Source organism: Lichenostomus cassidix, unplaced genomic scaffold, assembly GCF_008360975.1.
Source record: "Lichenostomus cassidix isolate B80296 unplaced genomic scaffold, HeHo_3.0 HiC_scaffold_43, whole genome shotgun sequence".
Lineage (NCBI taxonomy): Eukaryota > Metazoa > Chordata > Aves > Passeriformes > Meliphagidae > Lichenostomus > Lichenostomus cassidix.
In genome coordinates, this window is record NW_028147635.1 from 3221219 (window position 1) to 3247430 (window position 26212).

A 26212-nucleotide genomic window follows, 5' to 3' on the forward strand; every position below is an offset into this window, starting at 1 on the left:
GAAAGTTGCCAGATGAAGAATCATTTGCACCTGCTGGGTTCATACAATGTTTATTCTCCAGAACCCCCTGGCCCCTGGAACCACACAGTGCTTATTCTGTAGGAAGCAATCAGCCCAGGTGTGCCAACTCCTACCAGCTCACCAGGCAGTCAGGTAGGACTTTGGGGTCACCAACCACCAGGGACCACCAAAGAGAGCCCCAGGACAGAAGAACAGATGTGCAAAGGGTGGGGGGAAATATGGTAATGATTTGGGGGAAAGATTATCATATGTAAGTTTATTCTGGGACAATCACTGAATATGTATGTAAAGTACAGGCTATAAACAGGAACTTTCCTGTGCTCAGCATGCACAGCTTTGGGAGGAGCTCTTCCCTGTGCATGTGGCAGAATAAAGAATGCTGCTGCTTAATGCTGCATTGGGGTTAAGGAGGTTTTTATTTTACTGAATTGTTGGTGACACCTCTGTGGCTGTGTCATAGAACCACAGAGCAGCTGTGATGTCAGAAAGGTGCTGTGTGACATCACAGAATGGGTTGTGTGAGGACATTGAGCAGCTACAACATCATAGAGTGAATGTGTGACATCACAGAGCAGGCTGTGACACAGAGGAGGCTGTGTGACATCACAGAGAGGGCTGTGACATCACAGGATGGTGATGGGACATGGTAGAGTGGGCTGTGATATCACAGAGCTGCCTGTGGGACAGAGTAGGCTGTGACACTGCAGGGCGGTGCTGTGACATCACAGATGGGGCTATGATATCACAGAATGGGTAGTGACATCAAAGGCGGGGTGTGTGACATCACAGGGTGGCTGTTACATCACAGGGCAGGTGTATGAAATTACAGGGAGGTGTGACATCATGGAGTTGCCTGTGACATCACAGGGTGGCTGTGTGATGCAACAGGGGACTGGGTGAGGTCACTGGGAGGTTACTCCACCCTGCCTACCCTCACAGTTCCCCCAGAGAAGTCCAACACTGCTGATCTGACCCCAAGCACTGTCCCACCTGCAGGATCTGCTTCCCATCAGCCTCTTCCTCCTGCAGCCCCAAGCCCAGGTTGGTGCTAAACAAAGGGCAATGGCTCAGGGTCATCCCCCAGCAGGGACTGTGCACCCCCTCTGCCCCCTCCCCAAATTCCCTCCTGGGGGCAGCAGGAGCTGGGTCAGGAGCCCTGTGGGGAGGGAAAAGGGGGTGACACTGGGATGGTGGGGACACACATGCTCTCAGGGACACACATGACCCCTGGGGACACCCTTCACCTTCTCCCGCAGAGCCAGGAGGATGAACTCCAACATGGAGCCCCCAAACCCCAGCAGCACCTTGGGGGGTGGGGTATGGTGGCAGCTTTGGGAGTCTGGGTTTGTCATGACCACTCAAAAACCCTCTCCCAGCCCCACAGCCACTCCCAGGCCCCTCAAACCACCCAACAGCTCCTCCTAGGATGCTCCCAAACCACTCCCTGCAATATAAATGGGCCCAAGAGCCACCAAATCCCTTTCTTGTCTCCCCCTACACCCACCCAAATTCTCTCCAAGCCACACAGCCCTGCCAGGACCCCAAACCTCTCTCACAGAACATGCCAAACTCCCTCTCAGCACCACAAATGGATGAAAACAGCCTGGCCTGGGCTCAGAGGTCTGAACCCTGTGGACAGAACTCATGGGGCAGCAGATTCCAGCAGCTGCTGCTCGAGAGATTGGACCCACAGCAAAGAAGTTTGCAGAGGACTGTCTCCAGTGGGAGGGACCCATGGCTAAGTAGAGGACTCCTCTCCCTGAACAGCAGAAGAAATTTTGGTCATGGACTGCCCAAAAAAACCCATACCCTGCCCGCCACAACCCCCTGTGCTATTGGTGGGAAAGAGGGAGGGGGTGAGCAGAGAAACAGTGTATTAAGAGCTTATCTTTAGTTCTCATTTGCCTCCTCTGACTCTGTTTAGGGTTAGGTCACCAATAAATCACTTTGCAACTTTAAGTTCTCAATCTGTTCTACCCCTAAGTGCATCCTGCCTGGTTCATTATCTCGACTCATGAGCCCTCTGTGTGTGTGTGTGTCTGTTAGGGTTTTTTTTTCCCCTCCCATCTGCACAGCTGCAGCAGGGGAGAGAAGAGAAAGCAGATTTCGTAGGTTCCTGGCATTTGGCCAGGGTCAAACCACAACACTGGGTCACTGGCAGTGTGGGTCACCAGGGCTCTTCCCAGAGTGGGTCCTCCAATGGGGGATGAACACGGAGCAGTGCATGAATCTCTTCCCCCACTCAGGGCACTCGCAGGGCTTCCCTTACAGGTGCATCCATTGGTGTCTGGTCAAGTGAGAGCTCCTGGAGAAGCTTTTCCCACACTCGGGACACTCGTAAGGCCTCTCCCCAGTGTGGATGCGCCAGTGCCTGATGAGGTGGGAGTTGCGCTTGAAGCCTTTCCTGCACTCAGGGCAGCGAAAAGGCCTCTCCTCTGTGTCAGTCTGCTCATGGATGAGGAGATCTGAGCTGGTCTGAAACCTCTTCCCACACTTGGAGCACTCATAGGGCCTCTCCTTGGTATGGATCCTCTGGTGCCTGATCAGGTGGGAGCTCCGGCTGAAGCTCTTCCCACATTCCCCACACTCATAGGGTCTCTCCCCTGTGTGGATGCGCCGGTGACTGATGAGGGTGGAGTTGCACTTGAAGCCTTTCCTGCAGTCAGGGCAGCGGAAGGGCCTCTCCTGTGTGTGAATCCGCTCATGGAGGAGGAGATTGCAGCTGGTGTGAAACCTCTTCCCACACTTGGAACACTTGTAGGGCCTCTCCCCAGTGTGGCTCCTCCAGTGGATGATCAGGTCAGAGCTGTCTCTGAAGTTTTTCCCACATTCCCCACACTCATAGGGCCTCTCCCCAGTGTGGATCATCTTGTGACAGATCAGGTGGGAGCTCCGGCTGAAGCTCTTCCCACATTCCACACACTCATAGGGCTTCTCCCCTGTGTGGGTCCGCTGGTGGTCCATAAGCTGGGAGATCCTTCTGAAGCTCTTCCCACATTCCCCACACTCGTAGGGCTTCTCGGTCTCATGAAGCTTCGCAGCAATCTCCAGCTCTGAACTCTGGCTGAACCTCTTGCCAACTTCCTGGCACAGGGTGGGTCTTTTCTCTTCAGAGCACCCTGGGCTGGGTTTGCAGCCCCTCCTTGTGCAGCATCTCTGGGGCTTTTCCTCCCGGTTGGATTCCTGGGTCATGGAGCTGCTCAAAATGGCCTCTTCCGTGACGTTCTGCCGTAAGGACTTGCCCTCCCTGGTCTCTCTCCTCAGCTCATTGTCTGGGGAAGGAAGGACAAGGAGAGGATTTGGGATTTGCCTCCATGTCAGAGGGAAGGGGAAGGAGATCCCCCCCAATCCATCCCTAATAGGACAGAGTCAGCAGCAGGGTTGTCCTGCAGCCAGGGGTGATGCTGGGCTGGGAGATGGAGGAGAAGAGAGGGGGAAAGGGGGAAATGACTTCCTCCTCACCTGCCTGGCTGTCCTGGGGCATCTTCCTCTTCCTCACAGCCTCCTTCTCCATGCAGCCAAGTTTTGGGAATTGGAAATCCTCGTTTGGGTGAGAAAAAGGTGTGAGTGCCTTGGGTTGGGGGTTCCTCCTGCCCAAGTCTATCTCTGAAAGTCACCAGGGGTTTTGTGTCTATAAATTCCTCCTAAAATAAGAATGAGTTCAGAAAAAGCCTCCCAGGAGTTCCCCTTTCCAGTCTCCTCTCTTTGGGGTTCTGGGGTTTCCCATTCCCAAAGCTGCTGGGGCTCCCATGGGTCCCAGGGATCCCCCTTCTCCTGGGTCCTGATTAGGGATGCTGTGGGGTTTCGGTGCCCCCAGGGGTCCCTTCTTCCCTGATTCTGCCTTGGCTCTCAGGGCTCCCAGGGTCCCCCTCTTCAGGCTCCCCCCACTCCAGGCACTCAGGGCTTCCCCCTCTCCCCATGGCCCCTTTCAGTGTCACAGTGTCCCAGCCCTGCCTCATCTCCAGCCTCCCCCACCCCTCCAGGCTGCCAGGGGTCCCCCAGCTCCGGTATTGCCCCTCTCTGCTCTCTCCACTTGGGGAGTACAACGTTCCACCCCCCTGGGCTCTCTCAGGGATCCCCAAAACTGATGTCCTGTCCTGCTGCTAGCAGGCAGTTCCCAAATGGACCCACCAATATTCCACGAAAGGTGCATTTATGGCTCAGCTTTGGAGTCCTGCAAGATCCAAACATCCCCTCTGGCCCAAAAAATCCCCACCAGGGACATGCAAAGATATCTGGGGCTCACTTCCAGAATCTGCAAGTTCCAAACACCCCTCAAAAACTAACACCCTCCCAGAGACCCCCTGATAGCTTTGGGGTGAGCTCCCCCTCCCTGGTGGCCTGTGGAATGCAGGGGGAGCAATGATCCCAGAGCCAGGGGTGCTGCAGACACATTGGGTGGTGAAATCTCATAGTTCTTCTGCTCCTCCTTTTCCTGCTCCTCCTCCTCTCTCCCTCCTCTTCCTCCTGCTCCTCCTCTGCTCCCACCCCAGACCCCCCTTCCCCACCCTCCTCTGACCCACGGCTGCTGCAGCACTGACTGCTGGGTGGAAGGAACCCCCTGATCAGCCCCAGGGATGGACAGGGGGCTTGGGGACCCCCAGTGCAGATCCACCTCTCCCAGAGCCCCAGGGAATTGCTCCAGGGATCCAGTGCTGGGGGACAGGGCTGGACCCCCATGGAACTGCCCTGCTTCCGTGCCAACCCCACCTTTCCCCCCCCCTCCTCCCCTTTCCCATCCTTCTCCCAATCCACAGACCCCTTCTGACTCCATTTGGGTGTCCCATCCCCCTCCCGCTCTCTTTGGGGGTCCCAGCCCCCTCTTTTCCCTTGCTCTTCTGCCCTTGCACCATCATTCCCTCAATCCCAACCCCCCTCGCCTATGCCTGGTTTTGGGGGTTCCAGGTTCCCACCTCTCCCCTCCCCAAATTCTGCTCCCGGGGTCGCTGGGGGCGAGGGGGGGCGCAGGTGGGGTCCAGAGGTGCCGGAGCCACGTGTCCCCCCGCTGCCAGTGCCACCCCCGAAGGATCAGGGGTACCCCAAAACTCCCTCAGCTGCCGGATACCCCGCAAGCCCCTAAGGAGTGGGGTCCCCCCAGCTTCATCACCCCCAACCTTCGGCTGCCTCATCCCAGGCTCCATCCCACCCATCCCCCTCCCCCAAACTTCATCCCACACCCCAATCCACATCCAACCCTTCTCAGGCCTCATCCCATTGCATCCCATCCCATCCCATCCCATCCCATCCCATCCCATCCCATCCCATCCCATCCCATCCCATCCCATCCCATCCCTCCCAGCAGATGCCACCGGGATCCCCTAAAAATCCCACATGCTGGGGACTCCCCCATATCCCCCCAAGGGGCATTTGCAACTCACATTTGGAGTCCTGCAAGATTCAAAAATCCGCCCCCTTCCCCCACCCCCCACCCCTCAAAAAAACCCCTACCGTCCAGCCAACGAAAATATTTGGGGTTAGGTGCTCCAGTCCTAGAGGGTCCAAAAATCCCCCCCTCCCAAAAAGAACCCCAGGCATCACTCAAGATATTTGGGCCGAGCTCCCCCTGCCCGCTCACCTGTGGGATGTCCAGGGGGGGCGATGCTCCCAGGCCGAGGGTTGCAGACACAAAGAACAATAACTCCTGCTCTGTACCTTTGGGTGCTCAGTGTGTCTGCTGGGAGCCTCCTCAAGGGCCTTCAGCCACTGCTCAGCCCATGGACAGCAGCAGCAGCACCTTTGCAGGGCCCAGCAGGGCTCTTGCCAGCTGCCCTTGCCCACCTGCACACAGAGCCTCCCCCAGGCAGGGCCCTGCAGACAGGCAGGTTTCTGTAGGGCCGGGCGAGTGCACAGAGGGTGGGATGGGCTCTGTGAGCGCTGACAGGGACAAGGCTCCTCTCAGGAGGAACATGTGCAGCACAGGGAGATGATGAGGGAAGGAGAGGGAGCTGAACAGAGCAGTGCTGTGGGCAGGAGGGCTCTGTTGGTGTGTGGGAGGTGCCGTGCACAGCTGGGGACAGGGAACACTGTCCTGAGTGCCAGGCTGTCCCTGCCCTGCCCTCTCAGGCACAGCACCACAACATCTTCTCTTGTTTCTGCACTCCTCTGATACTGTCACTGTTATCTGGTGCTCTCAGGGAGGCTCTGGGGTTTACAGCAGCTGAGGCGGGCACTGCCCTTGGGATTTCTCCCAGGCAAGTGTGTCCATGGGAATGGGGTGTCCAAGCTTCCCTGTGACCTGTGGGGCTGTGGGCAAAGCAGTCGATGGGAAAGGGGAAGGAGCTGAGCCTCCCTCCCTGAGATGCCATCATGAGCATACCTGGGGATCTCCTTGCTGTGTCCTTCCAAGTGCTGAGCTTCCCTCCTGGGTGCAAATCTGTGCCAGAGCTTCTCAGAGTTCCCTGAATGTCCTATGGGGAAGTGCAGAGATGCCACAAGTGAGGAAATGCTGTTGGGTTTGCCAAGGGAACAGTGAGTGTCCTTGGCAGAAGGAGGGGCTGAGACCTTGCTGAGAGACCTTTGGGGACGGTGAGATATTCAGTGATCCCTCTGCTCTCAGCAGGGTCTGGTTTCTTCCCAGGGTGACAGGGGAGTGTGATTGTGCTCTGATTGCAACCAAAGGTGCAAACCCAGGGCAGTTGGGAACAAGCCCATCCAGCCCCTCACCTGAGCCACAGGGAATCCCTTTGCCTCTCACATCTCTCAGTGTCAAACTCTGAGTACAGCAGAAATGCTGGGGATTTCTGACCTCAGAGAACCAGGAATGATGTGTGGGTAGGAAAACATTCCTTAAAACTCCCTCCTGCTATCCTGTGGAACTGTGAGTGAAAATGCTACCAAGCCTTTCTGCATTAGGTGGGATTCCCCTGACAAATCCTGAATATTCAGCCTTGTCCCTCTGCCCCATGGCCACAATCCCAGGGCAGCAGGGCAGGGATGGCTCCTCGAGAGCCCCACGCACAGGCCTGGCTGCTCATGGCACACTCAGACAGCACAAGTGGAGCTCAGGCAGGAACCTGGATGAAGGTTTTCCCAGAGAAGGAACAAGGGTGGATGAGTCCCAGTGGGACAGTCTGCAGGGAATGGCACAGCTTTGGCTCAAAGCAGCCTCTCCTGACTTGTCACTGTCCTTTTCTCCATCAACAGGTCCCCGTGGCCAGACACAGCAAATGTCCAACAGCAGCTCCATGACCCAGTTCCTCCTCCTGGCATTCGCAGACACGTGGCAGCTGCAGCTCCTGCACTTCTGCCTCTTGCTGGGCATCTCCCTGGCTGCCCTCCTGGCCAACAGCCTCATCATCAGCGCCGTAGCCTGGAACCACCGCCTGCACACCCCCATGTTCTTCTTCCTGCTCAACCTGGCCCTCACTGACCTGGGCTCCATCTGCTCCACTGTCCCTGAAGCCATGCACAATTCCCTCTGGGACACCAGGGACATCTCCTATGCAGGACGTGTTGCCCAACTATTTATTTTTTGTTTTTTTCATTTCAGCAGAGTATTTTCTCCTCACCATCATGTGCTACGACTGCTCTGTGTCCATCTGCAAACCCCTGCACTGTGGGACCCTCCTGGGCAGCAGAACTTGTGCCCACATGGCAGCAGCTGCCTGGGCCAGTGGCTTTCTCACTGCTCTGCTGCACACAGCCAATACATTTTCCCTGCCCCTGTGCCAGGACAATGCCCTGGGCCAGTTCTTCTGTGAAGTGCCCCAGATCCTCAAGCTCTCCTGTTCACACTCCAGCCTCAGGGAACTTTGGCTCATGGTCATTAGTGCTTGGATAACTTGTGGCTGTTTTGTGTTCATTGTTTTCTCCTATGTGCAGATGTTCAGGGCTGTGCTGAGGATCCCCTCTGAGCAGGGACAGCACAAAGCCTTTTCCACATGCCTCCCTCACCTGGCCATGGTCTCCCTGGTTATCAGCACTGCCATGTTTGCCCTTGGTGCTTCAGAGAGCTCAGAGCAGCTGGGAGAGCTTGGAGGGAGCTGGGGTGGGCTGAGAGAAGCTGGCAGAGAAACCCATCAGTGTCCATCTCAGCCTGTGTGAGCGTGCAGGGGGAAGACTGAGCCCAGGGCTTGTGGGGCAGAGCCAGGGCCTGGGGAAGGGATGGAAAACAGGCAAGTGGCCGAGACAGGAGGCTGCTCTGTGCCCTTGGTGGGACGGAGAGAGCAGGGAGGGAGCCCAGGACATTTGTCAGCCCAGCCTCTGTCCCCAGCTGTTGCCAGCCCTGGCTGCTCAGCCCAGGTTTGTGGGTGAATTTGGCTGTGCCCCAGCTCCATCCTGCTGCGGGGCTCAGGGCCTGTTCCCGGCAATGACCAGCCCTGCCTGGCCTCTCTCCTGGCCCTGAGCCTGGCAAAGCTATTTTGAACGTTTATGAGCCCTTGAGCATTGAATTGCTGAAGATCTGAAGTCTGAACAAGCCTCTGGAGAAGTAAAATTCAGCAGCAACCTCCAAGTTGCTGAGGATGTCAGCAGCCCCCACTGAGGCCATCCCTGCCAAGAGACTGTGGGGGCAATGAGCAGACAAGGAGAGCATCCCTGGGGCTGGGGAAGCAGAACGCAGAGGCACCACCGGGTCCAGGTGGGAAATGAACTGTGAAATGTGGCTGTGAAAGCCCTGCCTGGGCTGTGCCAAGCAGGACAGCCAAGCCCTGACTCCCATGCCCTGGGAATGGGGCTCTGTGGCCTCACAGGGTGCTTGTGGCTCTCCTGGGAGCAGTGGGATGTGGGGTGTGGAATGGTGAGTGCAGGTGTAAGGCCCCAAACAACTCTCCCAATGAGACCTTTGAAAGGAATTACAGTTGTTTGTGGACTCTAAGTAAAAGGCAATATTGCTGTGGGAACAATCCCTGGATAGAAGGAAATGTGTTGGTGAAATCCCACTTCTGGCCATGGGTGTTTGGAGGAGATGGACAGTTCTTTTCCACATGAAGGACAGCAGAGAGCCCCAGTGTTTCAGTGGCAGATGAGAAGCGACTCTCAACATGTCTAGTTTGGCTGCAGCAGTCAGGTGGCTCCTGGGAGGCCAAACCAGGCAGACCTGTGCCATGTTCCCTTGGTTTTATGGGGCCCTGTAGTGTCACAATGGCCCCTTGGTTCCATGGGGATTTGCGGTGTCACAATGGTCTTCTTTGGTTCCACAGTGTCACAATTAAGCATTGATTCCACGAGGCCACTCTGTGTCACCATGGTGCTTTGGTTCCATGCAGCCCTGCTGTGTCACAATGTCCCCTTGGTTCCATGAGGCTGTGAAATTTCTTAATGGTCTCTCCATGGTTCCATGAGGCCTTGCAATGTCACAATGGACCTTTGGCTCCACAGGGTCTCACAGTGTCACAATGGTCTCCTGTGGTTCTGCAGTGTCACAATGGAATCTTGGTTCTATAAGGCACTGCAGTGTCCCAGTGGCCTCTTGGTTTGATGAGGTCCTGTAGGGTCACAATGGCCCCTTTGCTTCCATGAGGCCCAGCAGTGTTAAATTGCCCCTTGGTTCCACAAGCCCTGCAATGTCACAATGGTCTCTTGGTTCCATGGAGCCACACACAGTCACTATGGTCCCCTTGGTTCCATGAGGCCCTGCAATGTCACAGTGGTCTCCATGATTCCATGAGGCTCAGCAGTGTCACAATGGTCCCTCATTCCCACAAGGCCCCACAGTGTCACAATGGTCTCCTTAGTTCCATGGGGCCCTGGGGTGGTGCATTCCTCCCTCCCCTTCTCAGGCTGCCCTGCGATCTGAGAAATGCTCGTTAGGCCTCAGCCTTGGCCAACAGCCCCTGGGCTCAGCTCCTCTGCAGCTGATCACAAACACTGTCTGCTCCCAGGCACTGCTGCTGTCCAACCAGCTCCTGCTTTCTTTAGGAGCAGCCTTGGCAACTGTTTTTCTTCCCTCAGTGGCACAACATCCCTGTTCTCACAGTGTCAGAGAAAGCTGTTGATGCGAAGTGCAGCCAGGATGGAACATTGCTGTGACTAAAGCCCATCTCTTGGGGCCCTATCAACAGGGCTCCAAAAGGAGCCCCTTGGAGCTCTCCTGGAGCAGTGACCTCCCTCTGAGTTCTCAGTTAACTTCTGTTTTGATTGACTGGATTTGCTTGGCATTTTTGTTGCTTTTTTCCCCTGGTGTGCCTGAACTGTGCAGTCAGGAGCAGAGTGACTCTTGCCAAGGAACTTTGTTGTGCTGTCGCTTAATATTAAATCTGGATTTTGCTGATCCTTTGCTCGGGATCTATTAAGTTTTCTCAAGCACTCATTCGTAAGAGGGTGAAGGAGCCCTGGGCCAGGCTCTTGCCCTGGGGGACACGGGGACACTGCTGGGGGGTCCCTGTCCCCCTGTCCCAGCCCCCAGGGCCCTGTCCCCCTTGTCCCCGTGTCAGGCTCTTGGGGTCGATCTCGTGGAACATCCTCTGGGGGAGGCTGTGGCACGGGGGTCAGGGGGGACCTGGGGGGACAGGGGACCCTGCTGTGCACGAGCAGCGTTGGACTTGTCTGGGGGAACTGTGAGGGGGGCTGGGGCAGAGTGACCTTTGCAGTGACATTACACAGCTACCCTGTGATGTCACAGCCTGCTCTGTGATGTCACACAGCCACTCTGTGATGTCACACAGCCACCCTGTGTTTTCAAAGCCCCCTCTGGGATTTCACAGGCGACTCTGTGATCTCACACAGCCTTTGCTATCATCACATAAATCTGCCCTGTGATGTCACAGCCCATCCATGATGTCACTGCCTGCTCTATCATGTCTCACAGCCATTCCATGATTTCACAGCCCCATTTGTGATGTCACATAACCACCCTGTGGTGTCACACAGTCCATTCTGTGACCTCACAGCCTGCTGTGTGATGTCATACAGCCACGCTGTGATGTCACAGCCTTCTGTTTGATGTCACACAACCAACCAGTGATGCCACAGACCACTCTATGATGTCACGTATCACATCCTGCTCTGGCATTTCACAGCCTGCTCTGTGGATTTACAAACTAGTCAGTAATGTCACACAGCCTGCTCTGTGATGTCATACAGTCACTCAATGATGTTACACAGCTCACTCTGTAACTGCACAGCTTGCTTATGTGATGAGGCCTCCAAACCCCATCTTGGGAGATTTTTGAGTCCTCTCCCAGTTTTTTAAGAAAGGAAAAATATTGGTCAAAATGCAAGGAAAATGGTGTGTCATTTTTTTCCAAAGTTTACAGTGACAGAAGAAGGGTCAATATGTTTAAACTAAATGAGAGTGGATTTAGATTTGTTATAAGGAAGGAATATTTTACAATGAAATTGGCACAAAAGTGCAACTGTTTTTCAGGAGAAGATGCTGCCCCATCCCAGCAATTGTCCAAGGACAGGAGCTTTGTGCAACCTGACACAGTGAAACTCCTCCTCTCCCCAAGGATGGAATTCCGGTTGTGTTGGTTCTCTGATGTGCTGGGTGACCTCAAAACACTGCTGTCGAGAATGTCAGCTGAGGGCCAAGCAGGCTGCTGCAGTGGCAGTGACCTCACAGCCATCACCATTGCAGCCATGTTCCCTGGGCCTGGCTCTCCCCATTCCATGAGCTCCTGTTCTGTCAGCAATGGTCTCCTGAGTTCCAACGAGGCCCCACAGTGTCACAGTGTCCCCTTCATTCCATGAGGTTCCATAGTGTCACAAACCACTCCTTGGTTCCATGAGGTGCCACAGAGTCCCAGTGGTCTCCCTTGACCTATGAGGCCCTGCAGTGTCACTTTGGTCTCCATGGTTCCATGTGACCCCAAAGTGTCACAGTGATCTCTGTGATTCCATTGGGAACACAAAAGCTTTCCATTAACATTGAGCAACACCTGCTTAACACAGCGGGGTACATCTGTTTGTATTCAAAAGAGGGGTTAAAGGTGAAAATGGCACCAGCACCTTCCATCTGCAACTGAGATCAAGGGAAAGGACAGGAACAGGGAATTCTGCTTCAAGACTCAGAGAATTCTGCTTACAGAGATCACTTCTGGTCACATTGTCCCTTGTAGAAAGGTGACATCATCAGAGGCAGCCTGTACTGAGCATGTGGCTTCCGAGTGGGGTTTGTTGTTTAGGAAACTTGATCAGGCTTTTTCATTCTTTCCTCACAAACAAGAAAACCTCTCCTGGGCCTGTGTGCAGGCAGAGCCCTGAGGAGAGCAGGTGGGACATGGAGCAATGGGCTGGGACAGCCAGCTGCAGAGCTCAGGGGACAAGTTTGTGATGCAGGGAACAGGGATGTCAGTGCCAGGTGAGCAATGTCAGCCATGGTGAGGTTGGGCTGAGGAGCAGGTTGTCCCAACAGGGTCAGCCCTCAAGGGGCTCATTCTTCTACATGCCCAGACCTCCTAAGGAGACATTTAGCATCAAAGTCACATGGGGAATGCTTCTATCATGTCTTCTCAGAAGGGAAAAATAAGAAAATATTTCCTTGACGTTAAAGAAAAGTCATGGGTGCACTTTGAAAACTTCCTCCTTAAAAGAACACCAAACTGACTCCAATAGCTGTACAAGCCCTGAACACTTGAAGACAATGGAAGGCAGACAAGGAGCTCCTGAGGGCTCTCTGTATTTTAATGAACCCCAAGGTGGAGCTGAGTCTGTGACCCTCAGGGACTGAGAGAAGGTTGAAGAAGCTGCTCAAGGACTCAGAAGCAAAATTCCAATTCCCTTGGAGCATCATTGGGCACCACTGAAGGCAGGGACTGCCAAAGGCTCCCCAGGGACTCGTGAGAGCAGATCCTTGGGGCCGGGATTGCAGGGAGCCAAAGGCTCTGAGCAGGGAACTGGAATGCTGAGAGAAGCCTGGGTTGGTTGGAGGAAGCAGAAAGGCCAAGGGCTGAGCCCAGTGACCGGTTTGTGGGTGATTGTTGCTGTACTCCAGAATTGCCCTGGAAAAACCCCTGGGGAAGCCAAGGCAGGAGCAGCTGGGAAGGGCTGGCAATGCTGCTGCTGCTCCTGCTGGGAGCCCCGGCTGGGCCAGGCTGGCACCCACTGCGCTGCGGCTCCTGCTGCTGCCAGAGCGGGGCGGGACTCGGGGAGAGGGAATGGACACGGGGGGACAGCAAAGGCCGTGGGGCTGCAGTGATGTTGGCGCTCAGGCCAGTGCCAGCACAGAGCTTTGGACATGAGGGGTCATGAGAGGCCATGCAAAGCCTCAGCCCTGGCAGGAGGGAGTCCTGCCATGTCCCCAGGGCAGGGCAGCTGTGAGGTGCCACAAGTGCAGATGTGGTGCAGAGCAGGCTCAGAGCACCTCTGGGAGGGGATGAGACCCTTCCCCCACTCCAAACCACACTGAAACCAACATAAACAAGATTTTGCATCTTTAGAAGCCACTGGCAACTTGGAAGTGACCATACAGCTCAATCCCACTGCGAGAAGGAAGGGAATCTTCCCAGTGAGCTGCCATCCAGCCACTATTAACAATGGGTGGCATTTAGAAGTATAACACTAATAAATAATACAAATAATAGTAACAACAATAACAAGAAATGAATCCCCAAATGCCAACACACAGCACCACACCAAAAGGATGAACCTCCTTTTTCTTTATTGCCCCAAGGCTCATGAGAAATAATCCTGTTATATAATACCCAAAAACTCAGGAACAGGTTTCCTCTCCCTTCATCACCCCAACCTTTGGCTGTCTCATTCCAGACCCTGTCCCACACTCCCAATCCCCACCCCAACCCATCACACCTCTCCTGGACATCAAGACCCCCTTCCCAAGCCCTATTTTCCCCTCCAATTCCCATCCCACCCATCCTGCCCCACCTAATGCCCAAATCACCCCTCTGGAACTGCATCCCACTTTGCCCAATCTCCTTCCAATGCCATCCCACCCTGAGGGGCTGTAGAACTGAGTCATTTTGGGCAGGGATTGAGCCATTTTGGGGTAAGATTGAGTACTTTCCAGTGGAATCTAGTGGTTTTGAGGTACTGGATGAACCCTCTTGGCTTTTCAAACACAAAATGGAGAAAGAAACTGTACCAAATACCCCAGAAGCACCAAATCATCCAGAATAGCTCCCGAACACTGAACACCCCTCCCAAATAGCAGTAAAACCATGAGGCTTTAGGTAATAAGGCTGGCGCAGAAGACAAAGCTCTTCCTGCAGTTGGGGCTTCTGCAGGGCTTCTCTTACTGGTGGCTCCGTTGGTGTCTGGTCAAGTGAGAGCTCTGGGTGAAGCTCTTCCCACACTCAGGACACTCATAGGGCCTCTCCCCTGTGTGGATGCGCCAGTGGGTGATGAGGGTGGAGTTGTGCTTGAAGCCTTTCCCACAGTCAGGGCAGCGGAAGGGCCTCTCCTCAGTGTGAATCCGCTCATGGAGGAGGAGACTGGAGCTGGTCTGAAACCTCTTCCCACATTCCCCACACTCATAGGGCCTCTCCCCGGTGTGGATCCTCTGGTGGATCATCAGGTCAGAGCTGTCTCTGAAGCTCTTCCCACATTCCCCACACTCGTAGGGCCATTCCCCAGTGTGGATCATCTGGTGGCGGATTAGATGATAGCTTGTCCTGAAGCTCTTCCCACATTCCAAGCACTTGTAGGGCTTCTCCCCAGTGGGAAGCTGCTCATGGGCCACCTGCTCACAGCTCTGGCTCGATTGCTGGCCAGTTCCCAGGCACAGGGTGGGTCTTTGCTCCTCACAGCACTGTGGGCTTGGTTTGGAGCCTCTCCTCGTGTGGGATCTCCAGGGCTTTTCCTCCCCATTGGATTCCTGCACCATGGAGTTGCTCAAAATGGCCTCTTCCATGCGGTTCTTCAGGGAGGATTTGTCCTCCTTACTTTCTGTCGTCAGCTCATTGCCTGGGGCAGAAAGGACAAGGAGAGGATTTGGGATTTACCTCCATGCCAGAGGGAAGGGGAAGGAGATTCCCCCAATTCATTCTCGGCATGACAGTGTCAGCAGCAGGGTTGTCCTGCAGCTGGGGGCAATGCTGGGCTGGGAGATGGAGGAGAAGAGAGCAGGAAAGGGGCAGTGACTTCCTCCTCACCTGCCTGGCTGTCCCAGGGCATCTTCCTCTTACTCACAGCCTCCTTCTCCATCCAGCCAAGTTTGGCAATGGGAAATCCTGTTTTGGGGGGAAAAACAAGGTGTGAGTCCATTGGGTTTGAAGGTTATTCCTGCCCCAGTCCATCTCTAGAAATCACTGGCTGTATAGTCACTGTAAAAAGCCTCTTGTCTAAAACACCTCTGAAATGCTGTGCTGGTTTAAACTGGCAGGAGAAATGGATTCCCCCAAACTGCTCCAAAAGAGATTAAATGGGAGTCACAATCCACCAAAGAGATTACAAGAAATATAATGACACAACTTTAACTCACAAAGGCAGAGTATAACCAGGCACCCTCGGAGAAGAACAGCATGGTGTTCCATAGTTCCTGTGCTGAGTGCCATGTGGCCCCACTGTATGCAAAGAAAAAGCAAAAGGAAACCAAACCTGTTGGTCTGAGGGGTGGTCACAGTCCTTCTGAAGTGGTAGTTGCAGTCTTGTCTAAAGCAGTGGCTGCAGTCCTGTGGAAGTTCTGCTCCTCCTTCTCTGGGTCTCTTGAGTTGTGTCCCACATCCCCAAAGCCAGATTTTATATGCTCAGGTTCAGGTGGCAATGCTCAGTACCTCCCCCAGGCCAGGGAGTTTGACAATGGAAAGATGTCATCCTGTGAGTCATGGGATATTTGGTGAGTCTTTGATGGTCTCAGTCGTTTCAGCTGCCCATTGTGCTGGTGCCATTGAGTCCACGATGGCCCATTAGCAGAGATGACCACTCAGGGTAGGTGGGACTGTGCTGGTGCTTCCCTGGAGGGAGTCATCTCAGCTGAGTCGTTGGTGTGAAGAAACAGAAACACTGCCTTGCCTCACAGGGTTTGCCTCTTCTTCCTTATCTCATTTAACACCCAGCTCATAGCCTGAGGGATCAGGGGTGCACTGGGCAGCTCCTGCAAATGACCTGTCATCAGCAGCTCATCAGAAATATCCTAATGGGAGTAGAATGCCTACTTTGGTCACACCCACAGAGTGCTAAACTGGTGCCCTGCTCCTATAACCAGGACAGACTGGCAGTGAAATGTAATTGCAAGATGTTGTTCCAATTGGCTTTCAGCAAAATAACCCATGGGCAGAGTTCCTTCCAGCTGCAATCATTCCTTGATTCCCTCAAGGATTTGCTTCCCTTTCCTTCTTCCTTCTGCTTCAAGCTGGGAATGTGCTGGAAAATGTTCAGCAAAACAAACTTTGCTGCATGCTCTGGGAGCCCAAAGAGCTGCTGGACCTTGTCACCTGGCCCTGCACTGCTCTCTTGAGATGCATGGCAGAGCCAGGACTCTGGGAGCCTCGGGAATTGTCCTCTGGGATCCATGGATTTACAGGGGTAGAAGTTACTAATTTAGGGGGGCTAGAAGCTGAATAATAATCTTCTGGAATTGACTTAGGAGGCCTGAGTTTGGATAATGATTTACTAAGAACTGCTTGCTGAAAACAATATATCACTTGCTTAATGATTTTTGCCTACCCAGTAAAAGGGAGGATATAGAAAGGAAAGCCAAATAATTGATAAAAATTACTGAGTTTGACGGAACATCCTGCTCTCAGACCGCAGAACTGGCTCAAGTGAGTTCTAAGGTTTGGACTTGGACCAAGAACCAAGGGGGCATGTGCAAGGAACCAAGGTGAAGAGTTCATCCTGAGGAAGACTACTAACTTTATCCCTCATTTATTTTTAGGACTCTTGCCCACAATTAATCTGTGATGCTGCGCTTGTGTGAGCATATTTAAATGAACTTTGAACTCATTATAATACAAAGCTGGGACAGGTAATGAGTATGTATAGGAGCATTGTGTAACTTTATGCATATGTAACCTGTAACCTAATATAAACCAAGTGAAGAGCTGCTGACGGTGTACATGCCTTTGGAGGAGCTGCTGCCCATGCACCCCAGCTGCAATAAAAGCATACCTCCTTCATAACTTTCTGAGTTGTGGAGTCTATCGGTGCTTCACCAGGGCAGACACTGCAATGGGCTGGGATTCCAGTTTCCAGCAAGGAAAAGATGTTCCTGCCGTTGAAGGCAAAGCTCTTGTGGGACTGAAAGCCAAGTGGAGCAGGACAGTGCAAGGAAATTTTACTGCCTGCCTATCTTGGCAATGACTCAGCTGTGAAAACTCCCTTTGAGGAAGCACCAGCTCATTCCCACCCAGCCTGAGGGGTCATCTCTGCTAATGGGCCATTGTGAACTCATGGAAACAAGGGGTCACTGTGACACAGTGGGGCCTCATGGAACACAGGAGTCCATTGTGACACTATGGAACCTCATGGAATGAAGGGAACACTGTGACACTGTGGGGCCTCGTTGGAACTCAGGAGACCATTGCTGACAGAACAGGAGCTCATGGAACCTGTGGGGTACTGTGACACTGCAGGGCCTCGTGGAAGCAGCGAGACCATTGTGACACTGAAGAACTTCACAGAACCAAATATCCACTGGGACACAGGAGGGCATCATGGGAGCCAATGAACCATTTTTGGCAGTACAGAAGGTCATTGGATCAAGGACACATGGTGATAAAATGTGGTCTTAAATGTCCATGGTGACCCTGAGGATCCAAGGAGACCATGGTGACACTACAGAACCTCGTGGAACCATTATTCCATTGTGACACTGCTGGGCCTCAGGGAGCCAAGGAGATCATTGCGACACGGGAACCTCATGGACCCAAGCGGCCATTGTGACACTGGGGAACCAAGGAGTCCATTTCTGACAGGATGGAAACTCATGGAACCAATGGACCATTGTGACACTGCAGAACCAACACAGCTGTTGGACCTTGTCACCTGGCCCTGCACAGCTCCCTTGGGAGGCATGGCAGGACCAGCACTCTGGGAGCCTCGGGAATTGCCCTCTGGGATCCATGGCACACACTGCAAGGGTCTGGAATTCCAGTTTGCAGCAAGGAAAAGATGTTTCTGCCCTTGAAGACAAAGCTCCTCAGAAGCAGGAGCCAAAAGCCAAGTGGAGTAAAATCTTACAATGACACTTCACTGCCAGCTTTCATCACTACATCCATGGTTGTTTTAGCTCATGGACTGGGAACAAATATCACGGCAGGGTCTTCGGCTTGGATTTGCCCTGGCTAAAGAGAGACACTGTGAGAGAAACAGAGCAGGCCAAGAGAGGCAGAAGAGAAAGGAGGACACAAAGAGCAATCAGCTGAGAAGGTGGAACTCTGAAAATAAAACTGGAACTAACTGAAAATGAATGGAACAGAAATCAATAATTCTGGGTGATTTATTTACTCTCAAAACACAGCCCATCCACCCTGTCCTGCACAATTCTGATCCCATCCCTCCAATTTTGGATTCTTCATCCAAATTCTGTGCTGGTGCTTCCCCGGAGGGAGTTATCACTGGAGAGTCTTTGCCAGGACAGGCTGGCAGTGAAGTGTCATTGCACTATCTCCACTTGCCTTTCAGCCCCACAAGAGCTTTGCCTTCAAGGGCAGGAACATCTTTTCCTTGCTACAAAATATGGAATTCCAACCCATTGCAGTGTGTGCCATGGATCCCAGGGGACAATTCCCGAGGCTCCCAGAGTCCTGGCTCTGCCGTGCATCCCAAGGGAGCTGTGCAGGGCCAGGTGACAAGGTCCAGCTGCTTTTTGGGTTCCAAGAGCAAACAGCAAAATTTGCTTTGCTGGACATTTCCCAGCACATTCCCAGCTTGAAGCAGAAGGAAGAAGGAATGGGAAACAAATCCCTGTGAAAATCAAGGAATGATTGCAGCTGGAAGGAACTCTGCCCATGGGTTATTTGGCTGAAAGCCAAGTGGAACAACATCTTGCAATTACATTTCCCTGCCAGTCTGTCCTGGTTATAGGAGCAGGGCACCAGTTTAGCACTCTGTGGGTGTGACCAAAGTAGGCATTCTACTCCCATTAGGATATTTCTGATGAGCTGCTGATGACAGGTCGTTTGCAGGAGCTGCCCAGTGCACCCCTGATCCCTCAGGCTATGAGCTGGGTGTTAAATGAGATAAGGAAGAAGAGGCAAACCCTGTGAGGCAAGGCAATGTTTCTGTTTCTTCACACCAATTATTCAGCTGAGATGACTCCCTCCAGGGAAGCACCAGCACAGTCCCACCTACCCTGAGGGGTCATCTCTGCTAATGGGCCATCGTGGACTCAATGGCACCAGCACAATGGGCAGCTGAAACGACTGAGACCATCAAAGACTCACCAAATATCCCATGACTCACAGGATGACATCTTTCCATTGTCAAACTCCCTGGCCTGGGGGAGGTACTGAGCATTGCCACCTGAACCTGAGCATATAAAATCTGGCTTTGGGGATGTGGGACACAACTCAAGAGATCCAGAGAAGGAGGAGCAGAACTTTCACAGGACTGCAGCCACTGCTTTAGACAAGACTGCAACTACCACTTCAGAAGGACTGTGACCACCCCTCAGACCAACAGGTTTGGTTGCCTTTTCCTTTTTCTTTGCATACAATGGGGCCACGTGGCACTCAGCACAGGAACTAAGGAACACCATGCTGTTCTTCTCCGAGGGTGCCTGGTTATACTCTGCCTTTGTGAGTTAAAGCTGTGTCATTGTATTTCTTGTAATCTCTTTGGTGGATTGTTAATCTCTCTTGGGGCAGTTTGGGGGAATCCATTTCTCCTGCCAGTTTAAACCAGCACAGTGTTTCAGAGGTTTTTTACAGTGACTATACAGCCAGTGATTTCTAGAGATGGACTGGGGCAGGAATAACCTTCAAACCCAATGAACTCACACCTTGTTTTTTCCCCCAAAACAGGATTTCCCATTCCCAAACTTGGCTGGATGGAGAAGAAGGCTGTGAGTAAGAGGAAGATGCCCTGGGACAGCCCGGCAGGTGAGGAGAAAGTCACTGCCCCTTTCTCTCTCTCTCTTCTCCTCCATCTCCAAGCCCAGCATTGCCCCCAGCTGCAGGACAACCCCGCTGCTGACACTGTCATGCAGAGAATGGATTGGGGGGGATCTCCTTCCCCTTCCCTCTGGCACAGGGGAAAATCCCAAATCCTCTCCTTGTCCTTCCTCCCCTAGGCAACGAGCTGATGACAGAGAGTAAGGAGGACAAATCCTCCCTGAAGAACCTCATGGAAGAGGCCATTTTGAGCAACTCCATGGTGCAGGAATCCAATGGGGAGGAAAAGCCCCAGAGATCCCACAAGAGGAAAGGCTCCAAACCAAGCCCAGGGTGCTGTGAGGAGCAAAGACCCACCCTGTGCCAGGAAATTGGCCAGCAATCGAGCCAGAGCTATGAGCAGGTGGCCCATGAGCAGCTTCCCACTGGGGAGAAGCCCTACAAGTGCTTGGAATGTGAAAAGAGCTTTAGGAAAAGCTCTGATCTGATCATCCACCAGAGGAGCCACACTGGGGAAGGGCCCTACGAGTGTGGGGAATGTAGGATGAGTTTCATCAGGAGATCCCACCTGACCTGCCACCAGAGGATCCACACTGGGGAACGGCCATATGAGTGTGGGGAATGTGGGAAGAGCTTCAGCCAGAGTTCCCACCTGATCCGCCACCAGATGATCCACACTGGGGAATGGCCCTATGAGTGTGGGGAATGTGGGAAGAGCTTCAGAGACAGCTCTGACCTGATCGTCCACCAGAGGATCCACACAGGGGAGAGGCCCTATGAGTGTCCCAAGTGTGGGAAGAGGTTTCAGACCAGCTCCAGTCTCCTCCTCCATGAGCGGATTCACACTGAGGAGAGGCCCTTCCGCTGCCCTGACTGCAGGAAAGGCTTCAAGCTCAACTCCACCCTTGTCAGGCACCAGCGCATCCACACTGGGGAGAGACCCTATGAGTGTGGGGAATGTGGGAAGAGCTTCAGCCAGAGCTCCACCCTCATCACCCACCGGCGCATCCACACAGGGGAGAGACCGTATGAGTGTCCCGAGTGTGGGAAGAGCTTCACCCAGAGCTCTACCTTGACCAGACACCAACGGAGCCACCAGTAAGAGAAGCCCTGCAGAAGCCCCAACTGCAGGAAGAGCTTTGTCTTCTGCTCCAGCCTTATTACCTAAAGCCTCATGGTTTTACTGCTATTTGGGAGGGGTGTTTGGTGATCGGGAGTTATTCTGGATGATTGGGTGCTTCTGGGGTATTTGGTACAGTTTCTTTCTCCATTTTGTGTTTGAAAAGCCAAGAGGGTTCATCCAGTACCTCAAAACCACTCAATTCCACTGGAAAGTATCACTCTTACCCCAAAATGGCTCAATCCCTGCCCAAAATGACTCAGTTCCACAGCCCCTCAGGGTGGGATGACATTGCAAGGGGATTGGGCAAAGTGGGATGCAGTTCCAGAGGGGTAAGGTGGGCATTGGGTGGGGCAGGATGGGTGGGATGGGAATTGGAGGGGTGGAATGGGGGAAATAGGGCTTGGGAAGGGGGTCTTGATGTCCAGGAGGGGTGAGATGTGTTGGGGTGGGGATTGGGAGTGTGGGACAGGGTCTGGAATGAGACAGCCAAAGGTTGGGGTTGATGAAGGGAGGGGAAACCTGTTCCTGAGTGGGTTTTTGGGTATTATATAACAGGATTATTTCTCATGAGCCTTGAGGCAATAAAGAAAAAGGAGGTTCATCCTTTTGGTGTGGTGCTGTGTTTGGCATTTGGGGTTCATTTCTTGTTATTGTTGTTACTATTATTTGTATTATTTTTTAGTGTTATATTTCTAAATGCCACCCATTGTTAATAGTGGCTGGATGGCAGCTCACTGGGAAGATTCCCTTCCTTCTCGCAGTGGGATTGAGCTGTATGGTCGCTTCCAAGTTACCAGTGGCTTCTAAAGATTCAAAGTCCTATTTATGGTGGTTTTGGTGTGGTTTGGAATTGGGGAAGGGTCTCATCCCCTCCCAGAGGTGCTCTGAGCCTGCTCTGCACCACATCTGCCCTTGTGGAGCCTCACAGCTGCCCTGCCCTGGGGACATGGCAGGACTCCCTCCTGCCCGGGCTGAGGCTCCTCATGGCCCTTCATGGCTCTTTATTTCCTGTCAGAGCCCCTCACAGCCCCTCATAGCTCCTCCTAAAGGAGGAGGGATCAGGTTATGCTCGTTCTCCTTTTATTTCAGTCACTTCACTGTGAAAGTAAAGAAGGGCTGAAATGGAGCATTTCCCCAGCGTTCCCCTCTGGGTCAATGTCAGGGCTGAAGCTCTGTGCTGGCTCTGGCCTGAGCGCCAACATCACTGCAGCCCCACGGCCTTTGCTGTCCCCCCCGTGTCCCTTCCCTGTCCCCAAGTCCCGCCCGGCTCTGTCAGCAGCAGGAGCCGCAGCGCAGTGGGCGCCAGCCTGGCCCAGCCGGGGCTCCCAGCAGGAGCAGCAGCAGCATTGCCAGCCCTTCCCAGCTGCTCCTGCCTTGGCTTCCCCAGGGGTTTTTCCAGGGGAATTCTGGAGTACAGCAACAATCACCCACAACTGGTCACTGGGCTCAGCCCTTGGCCTTTCTGCTTCCTCCAACCAACCCAGGCTTCTCTCAGCATTCCAGTTCCCTGCTCAGAGTCTTTGGCTCCCTGCAATCCTGGCCCCAAGGATCTGCTCTCACGAGTCCCTGGGGAGCCTTTGGCAGTCCCTGCACTCAGTGGGGCCCAATGATGCTCCAAGGGACTTGGAGTTTTGCTTCTGACTCCTTGAGAAGCTTCTTCAACCTTCTCTCAGTCCCTGAGGGTCACAGATTCAGCCCCAAATCCACTACAGGGCTCATTAAAATACAGAAAGCCCTCAGGAGTTCTTTGTCTTCCTTCCATTGTCTTCAAGTGTTCAGGGTTTTTACAATTCATTGGAGTCAGTTTGGTGTTCTTTTTAGGTAGGGAATTTGCAAAGTGCAATTCACTTTTTTATTTATCCAAGGGTTTTTGTTGGGTGGTTTTTTTCACTTCAGAGAAGAGGTGTTAGAAACATTCTCCACATGGTCTTAATGTTGAATGTCTCCCAAGAAAGGGTGGACACATAGAAGAATGAGCCCCTTGAGGGCTGACCCTGTTGGGACAACCTGCTCCTCACCCCCAACCTCACCATGGCTGACATTGCCCACCTGGCACTGACATCCCTGTTCCCTGCATCACAAACTTGTTCCCTGAGCTCTGCAGCTGGCTGTCCCAGCCCATTGCTCCATGTCCCACCTGCTCTCCTCAGGGCTCTGCCTGCACACAGGCCCAGGAGAAGTTTTCCTGTTTGTGAGGAAAGAATGGAAAAGCCTGAGCAGGTTTCCTATACAACAAACCCCATCCAGGAACCACATGCTCAGTACAGGCTGCCTCTGATGATGTCACCTTTCTACAAGGGACAATGTGACCAGAAGTGATCTCTGTAAGCAGAATTCTCTGAGTCTTGGAGCAGAATTCTCTGTCCCTGTCCTTTCCCTTGATCTCAGTTGCAGATGGAAGTTGATGGTGCCAATCTCACCTTTAACTCCTCTTTTGAATACAAACAAATGTTCCCAGCTGTGTTAAGCGGGTGTTGCTCAATGTTTATGCAAAGCTTTTGTGTTCCCAATGGAATCAGAGATCATTGTGACACTTTGGGGCCACATGGAACCATGGAGACCAAAGTGACACTGCAGGGCCTCATAGATGAAGGGAGACCATTGTGACTCTGTGGCACCTCATGGAACCAAGGGGTCATTGTGACACTACAGAACCTCATGGAATGAAGGGGGCACTGTGACACTGTGGGGCCTCGTTGGAACTCAGGAGACCATTGCTGACAGAACAGGAGCTCATGGAATGGGGAGAGCCAGGCCCAGGGGACATGGCTGCAATGGTGATGGCTGTGAGGTCACCGCCACTGCAGCAGCCTCCTTGGCCCTCAGCAGACATTCTGGCCAGGAGTGTTTTGAGGTCACCCAGCACGTCAGAAAACCCACACAACAGGAATTCCATCCTTGGGGAGGAGAGGGTTGCACAAAGCTCCTGTCCTGGGACAATTCGTGGGATGGGGCAGCAACTTCACTGGAAAAACAGTTGATGTTTTGTGACAATCTCATGGTAAAAAGTTCCCTCCTTATGACAAATCTAAATCCACTCTCATTTAGTTTAAACATAATGACCCTTCTTCTGTCACTGCAAACTTTGGGAAAAAATAACACTCCAATTTCCTTGCACTTTGACCAAAATTTTGCCTTTCTCAAAAACCTTGGAGAGGACCAAAAAATCTCTCAAGATTGGGTTTGGAGGCTGTTGTAACGTGTGTCCTTCCTGTCCCTGACCCTGCCCCCCTGACCCCTTCTGACTGGATGTGAGTCAGGACCGCCTCCCATCCCTAGAGATAAAAACCCCAGCCAGATCCGGAATGGGCCTCTTTGGTTCTGGGCTCGTATGGAATCTGTACCCGCCCTCGCCTTCCCTTCCCCCTCCTCAGTCTCCCCATTCCTCCCCTGTTTTCCTCAATAAAAACACCATGGAGACCAGGAACCAAACAGCTGCCTTTCTAAACCTGCAACGCTTCTACAAGAACCGCGTCTGACCAGCCCCACAGCTCATGGCCATGGAATGACCATCCTGCGTGTTCCGGTTCTGGGGCAGCCCTCCCCCCGCAGCAGGGGAGAGCTGCTTTCAGGTTCTGCACTGCTGCAAATGGTGGAGAATGCGGGCAGCGGTAAGAACTTGCCTAGACACGCCGGGGAGCAGCAGAGCCTGCAGGAGCTGGGGGGCGGCGGGAGCCGGCGGCGCTCGGGGAACGGCGGGGCCAGCGGCCCGATTCAGCCGTTCGGGCCGGGCCGAGCTGGCCGCCGGCCCGCGCCTCCCCGCCGGGCCGCATGGGGCTGCGGCGGAGCGGCGAACGCACGGCGGGGAGCTGCCGACGCGGCGGGACGCTGCCTGCGCTGCAGACGGAGACCGCGTGGGCTGCACATGGGCGCTGCCATCTTGTGAGCCGCCATTTTGTGTCGCGGGCGCCCCTCCCCGGCGGGACCAACTCTGCCCAGCCAAACACCATCTCTGCTGTGCAGCACACGCGGTGGCCGCGAGCTGTGAGACTCTTTAAAGACACAGGCGTGTCCCAAGAAGAGGGCCCTGAAGGGACTTGTAGAAAGCTTGTGAAGTCTGTGTTGAGTTGCTGAGGATGAAACAGTGACGAAGAGGACTGCAAGGGACCGGAAAGCGGTGACCAGTCTTGTCAGTCGGCAAAAGTCTAGCAAGAGTAAGAGACTCTGGTGGTGAGCCGATAGCACCTGCACTGCCTATTCAGGGAAATTTTCCGACCCTGGACCTCTGCTAAAGGTGTAGTTTGCGGCAGAGGATGAGTGAATGTTTGTATGAATGTGATTTGGAGGCACCCCCCAGGGGAGGGGGTGGGAAACGTGTGAATGGCTGAAGGCACCCCCCAGGGGAGGGGGTGCAGAGGTGTGAATGGTTGAGTCATAGAACACGGCAGGTTGCAGGGCTCTGTTTTAAAACCCCAGCTCATTCTTTTTTATTTTAACCTTAAACAGATTAACAAGTGTTGCATTTTGAGAATTGGGCTAGAGAGGGCTTCCGGAAAAGGCCCTCTCCGCCCAATCCTCAAAAAAGAAAGGTATTTTCTTTAGTTAAAACCCTTTTTTTAGTTACAGTATGTTTTGTTTACCCCTATTAATACCTTTCCTCCTTCCCATGTCCCTTCTTCCCTCCCATTCTGATAAGGAGGTAACTAACAAGGCCGCATCCCGTCAAAAAAGATGCTGAGTTGCTACCGATTCTCTCAGGCACCTTGCCAGTTCCCCCCTTGTACCATTACCCTTAAAAAATCACTCCTCACCCCCTTTTTTCCTACCCTCTTCTTCCCCAAATAGCCCCTCTACCATGCTCTCTAAAAATTTGCTTTTCCCAAAATCCCTGTCTCTTTCCGGCTGTGTGTAAGCTCTGCCCCTCTCCCTGCACGTCAAAGCTGGGGGGGGCACTGCAGACAGCACAGCCCCGTCGCGCAGCAGACCAGCAAGATACACCTGATCTCAGCCAACCAGCTTCAACTCCAGCCCTACTGAAGAAATTTCTACCGGCTCCAAAAGACTCTGAACTAGAAAAATTTTTTTCCTTTTGTATAAGAGAAAAAGTGGATTTGTTGTAACGTGTGTCCTTCCTGTCCCTGACCCTGCCCCCCTGACCCCTTCTGACTGGATGTGAGTCAAGACCGCCTCCCATCCCTAGAGATAAAAACCCCAGCCAGATCCGGAACCTGCAACG

At 53.4% G+C, this 26212-nt stretch overlaps 2 protein-coding genes and 1 long non-coding RNA gene across 3 annotated transcripts in view; 2 read left to right on the forward strand and 1 right to left on the reverse strand.

Moving 5' to 3' along the window:
- Positions 1–1056, forward strand: part of LOC146421181 (uncharacterized) — a 66711-nt gene extending 65655 nt beyond the window's left edge. Inside the window, exon 3 of the long non-coding RNA XR_014848784.1 lies at positions 779–1056. This is a non-coding gene — a long non-coding RNA (uncharacterized LOC146421181). The remainder of the gene's footprint in view (positions 1–778) is intronic.
- A 1047-nt stretch (positions 1057–2103) lies between these two features.
- The window catches only part of LOC146421185 (uncharacterized), a 262722-nt gene continuing 238613 nt past the window's right edge, over positions 2104–26212 (reverse strand). The window contains exons 5-8 of the mRNA XM_085047577.1: positions 14157–14525; positions 11396–11402; positions 2756–3039; positions 2104–2677 (exon numbers count right to left, since the gene is read on the reverse strand). Coding sequence (XP_084903703.1) covers positions 2287–2677; positions 2756–3039; positions 11396–11402; positions 14157–14525 — 1051 coding nt within the window. The 3' untranslated portion in view covers positions 2104–2286. The remainder of the gene's footprint in view (positions 2678–2755; positions 3040–11395; positions 11403–14156; positions 14526–26212) is intronic.
- The window catches only part of LOC146421186 (uncharacterized), a 200937-nt gene continuing 194821 nt past the window's right edge, over positions 20097–26212 (forward strand). The window contains exons 1-2 of the mRNA XM_085047574.1: positions 20097–21011; positions 26075–26081. Of these exons, the coding sequence (XP_084903700.1) occupies positions 20104–21011; positions 26075–26081 (915 nt within the window). The 5' untranslated portion in view covers positions 20097–20103. The remainder of the gene's footprint in view (positions 21012–26074; positions 26082–26212) is intronic.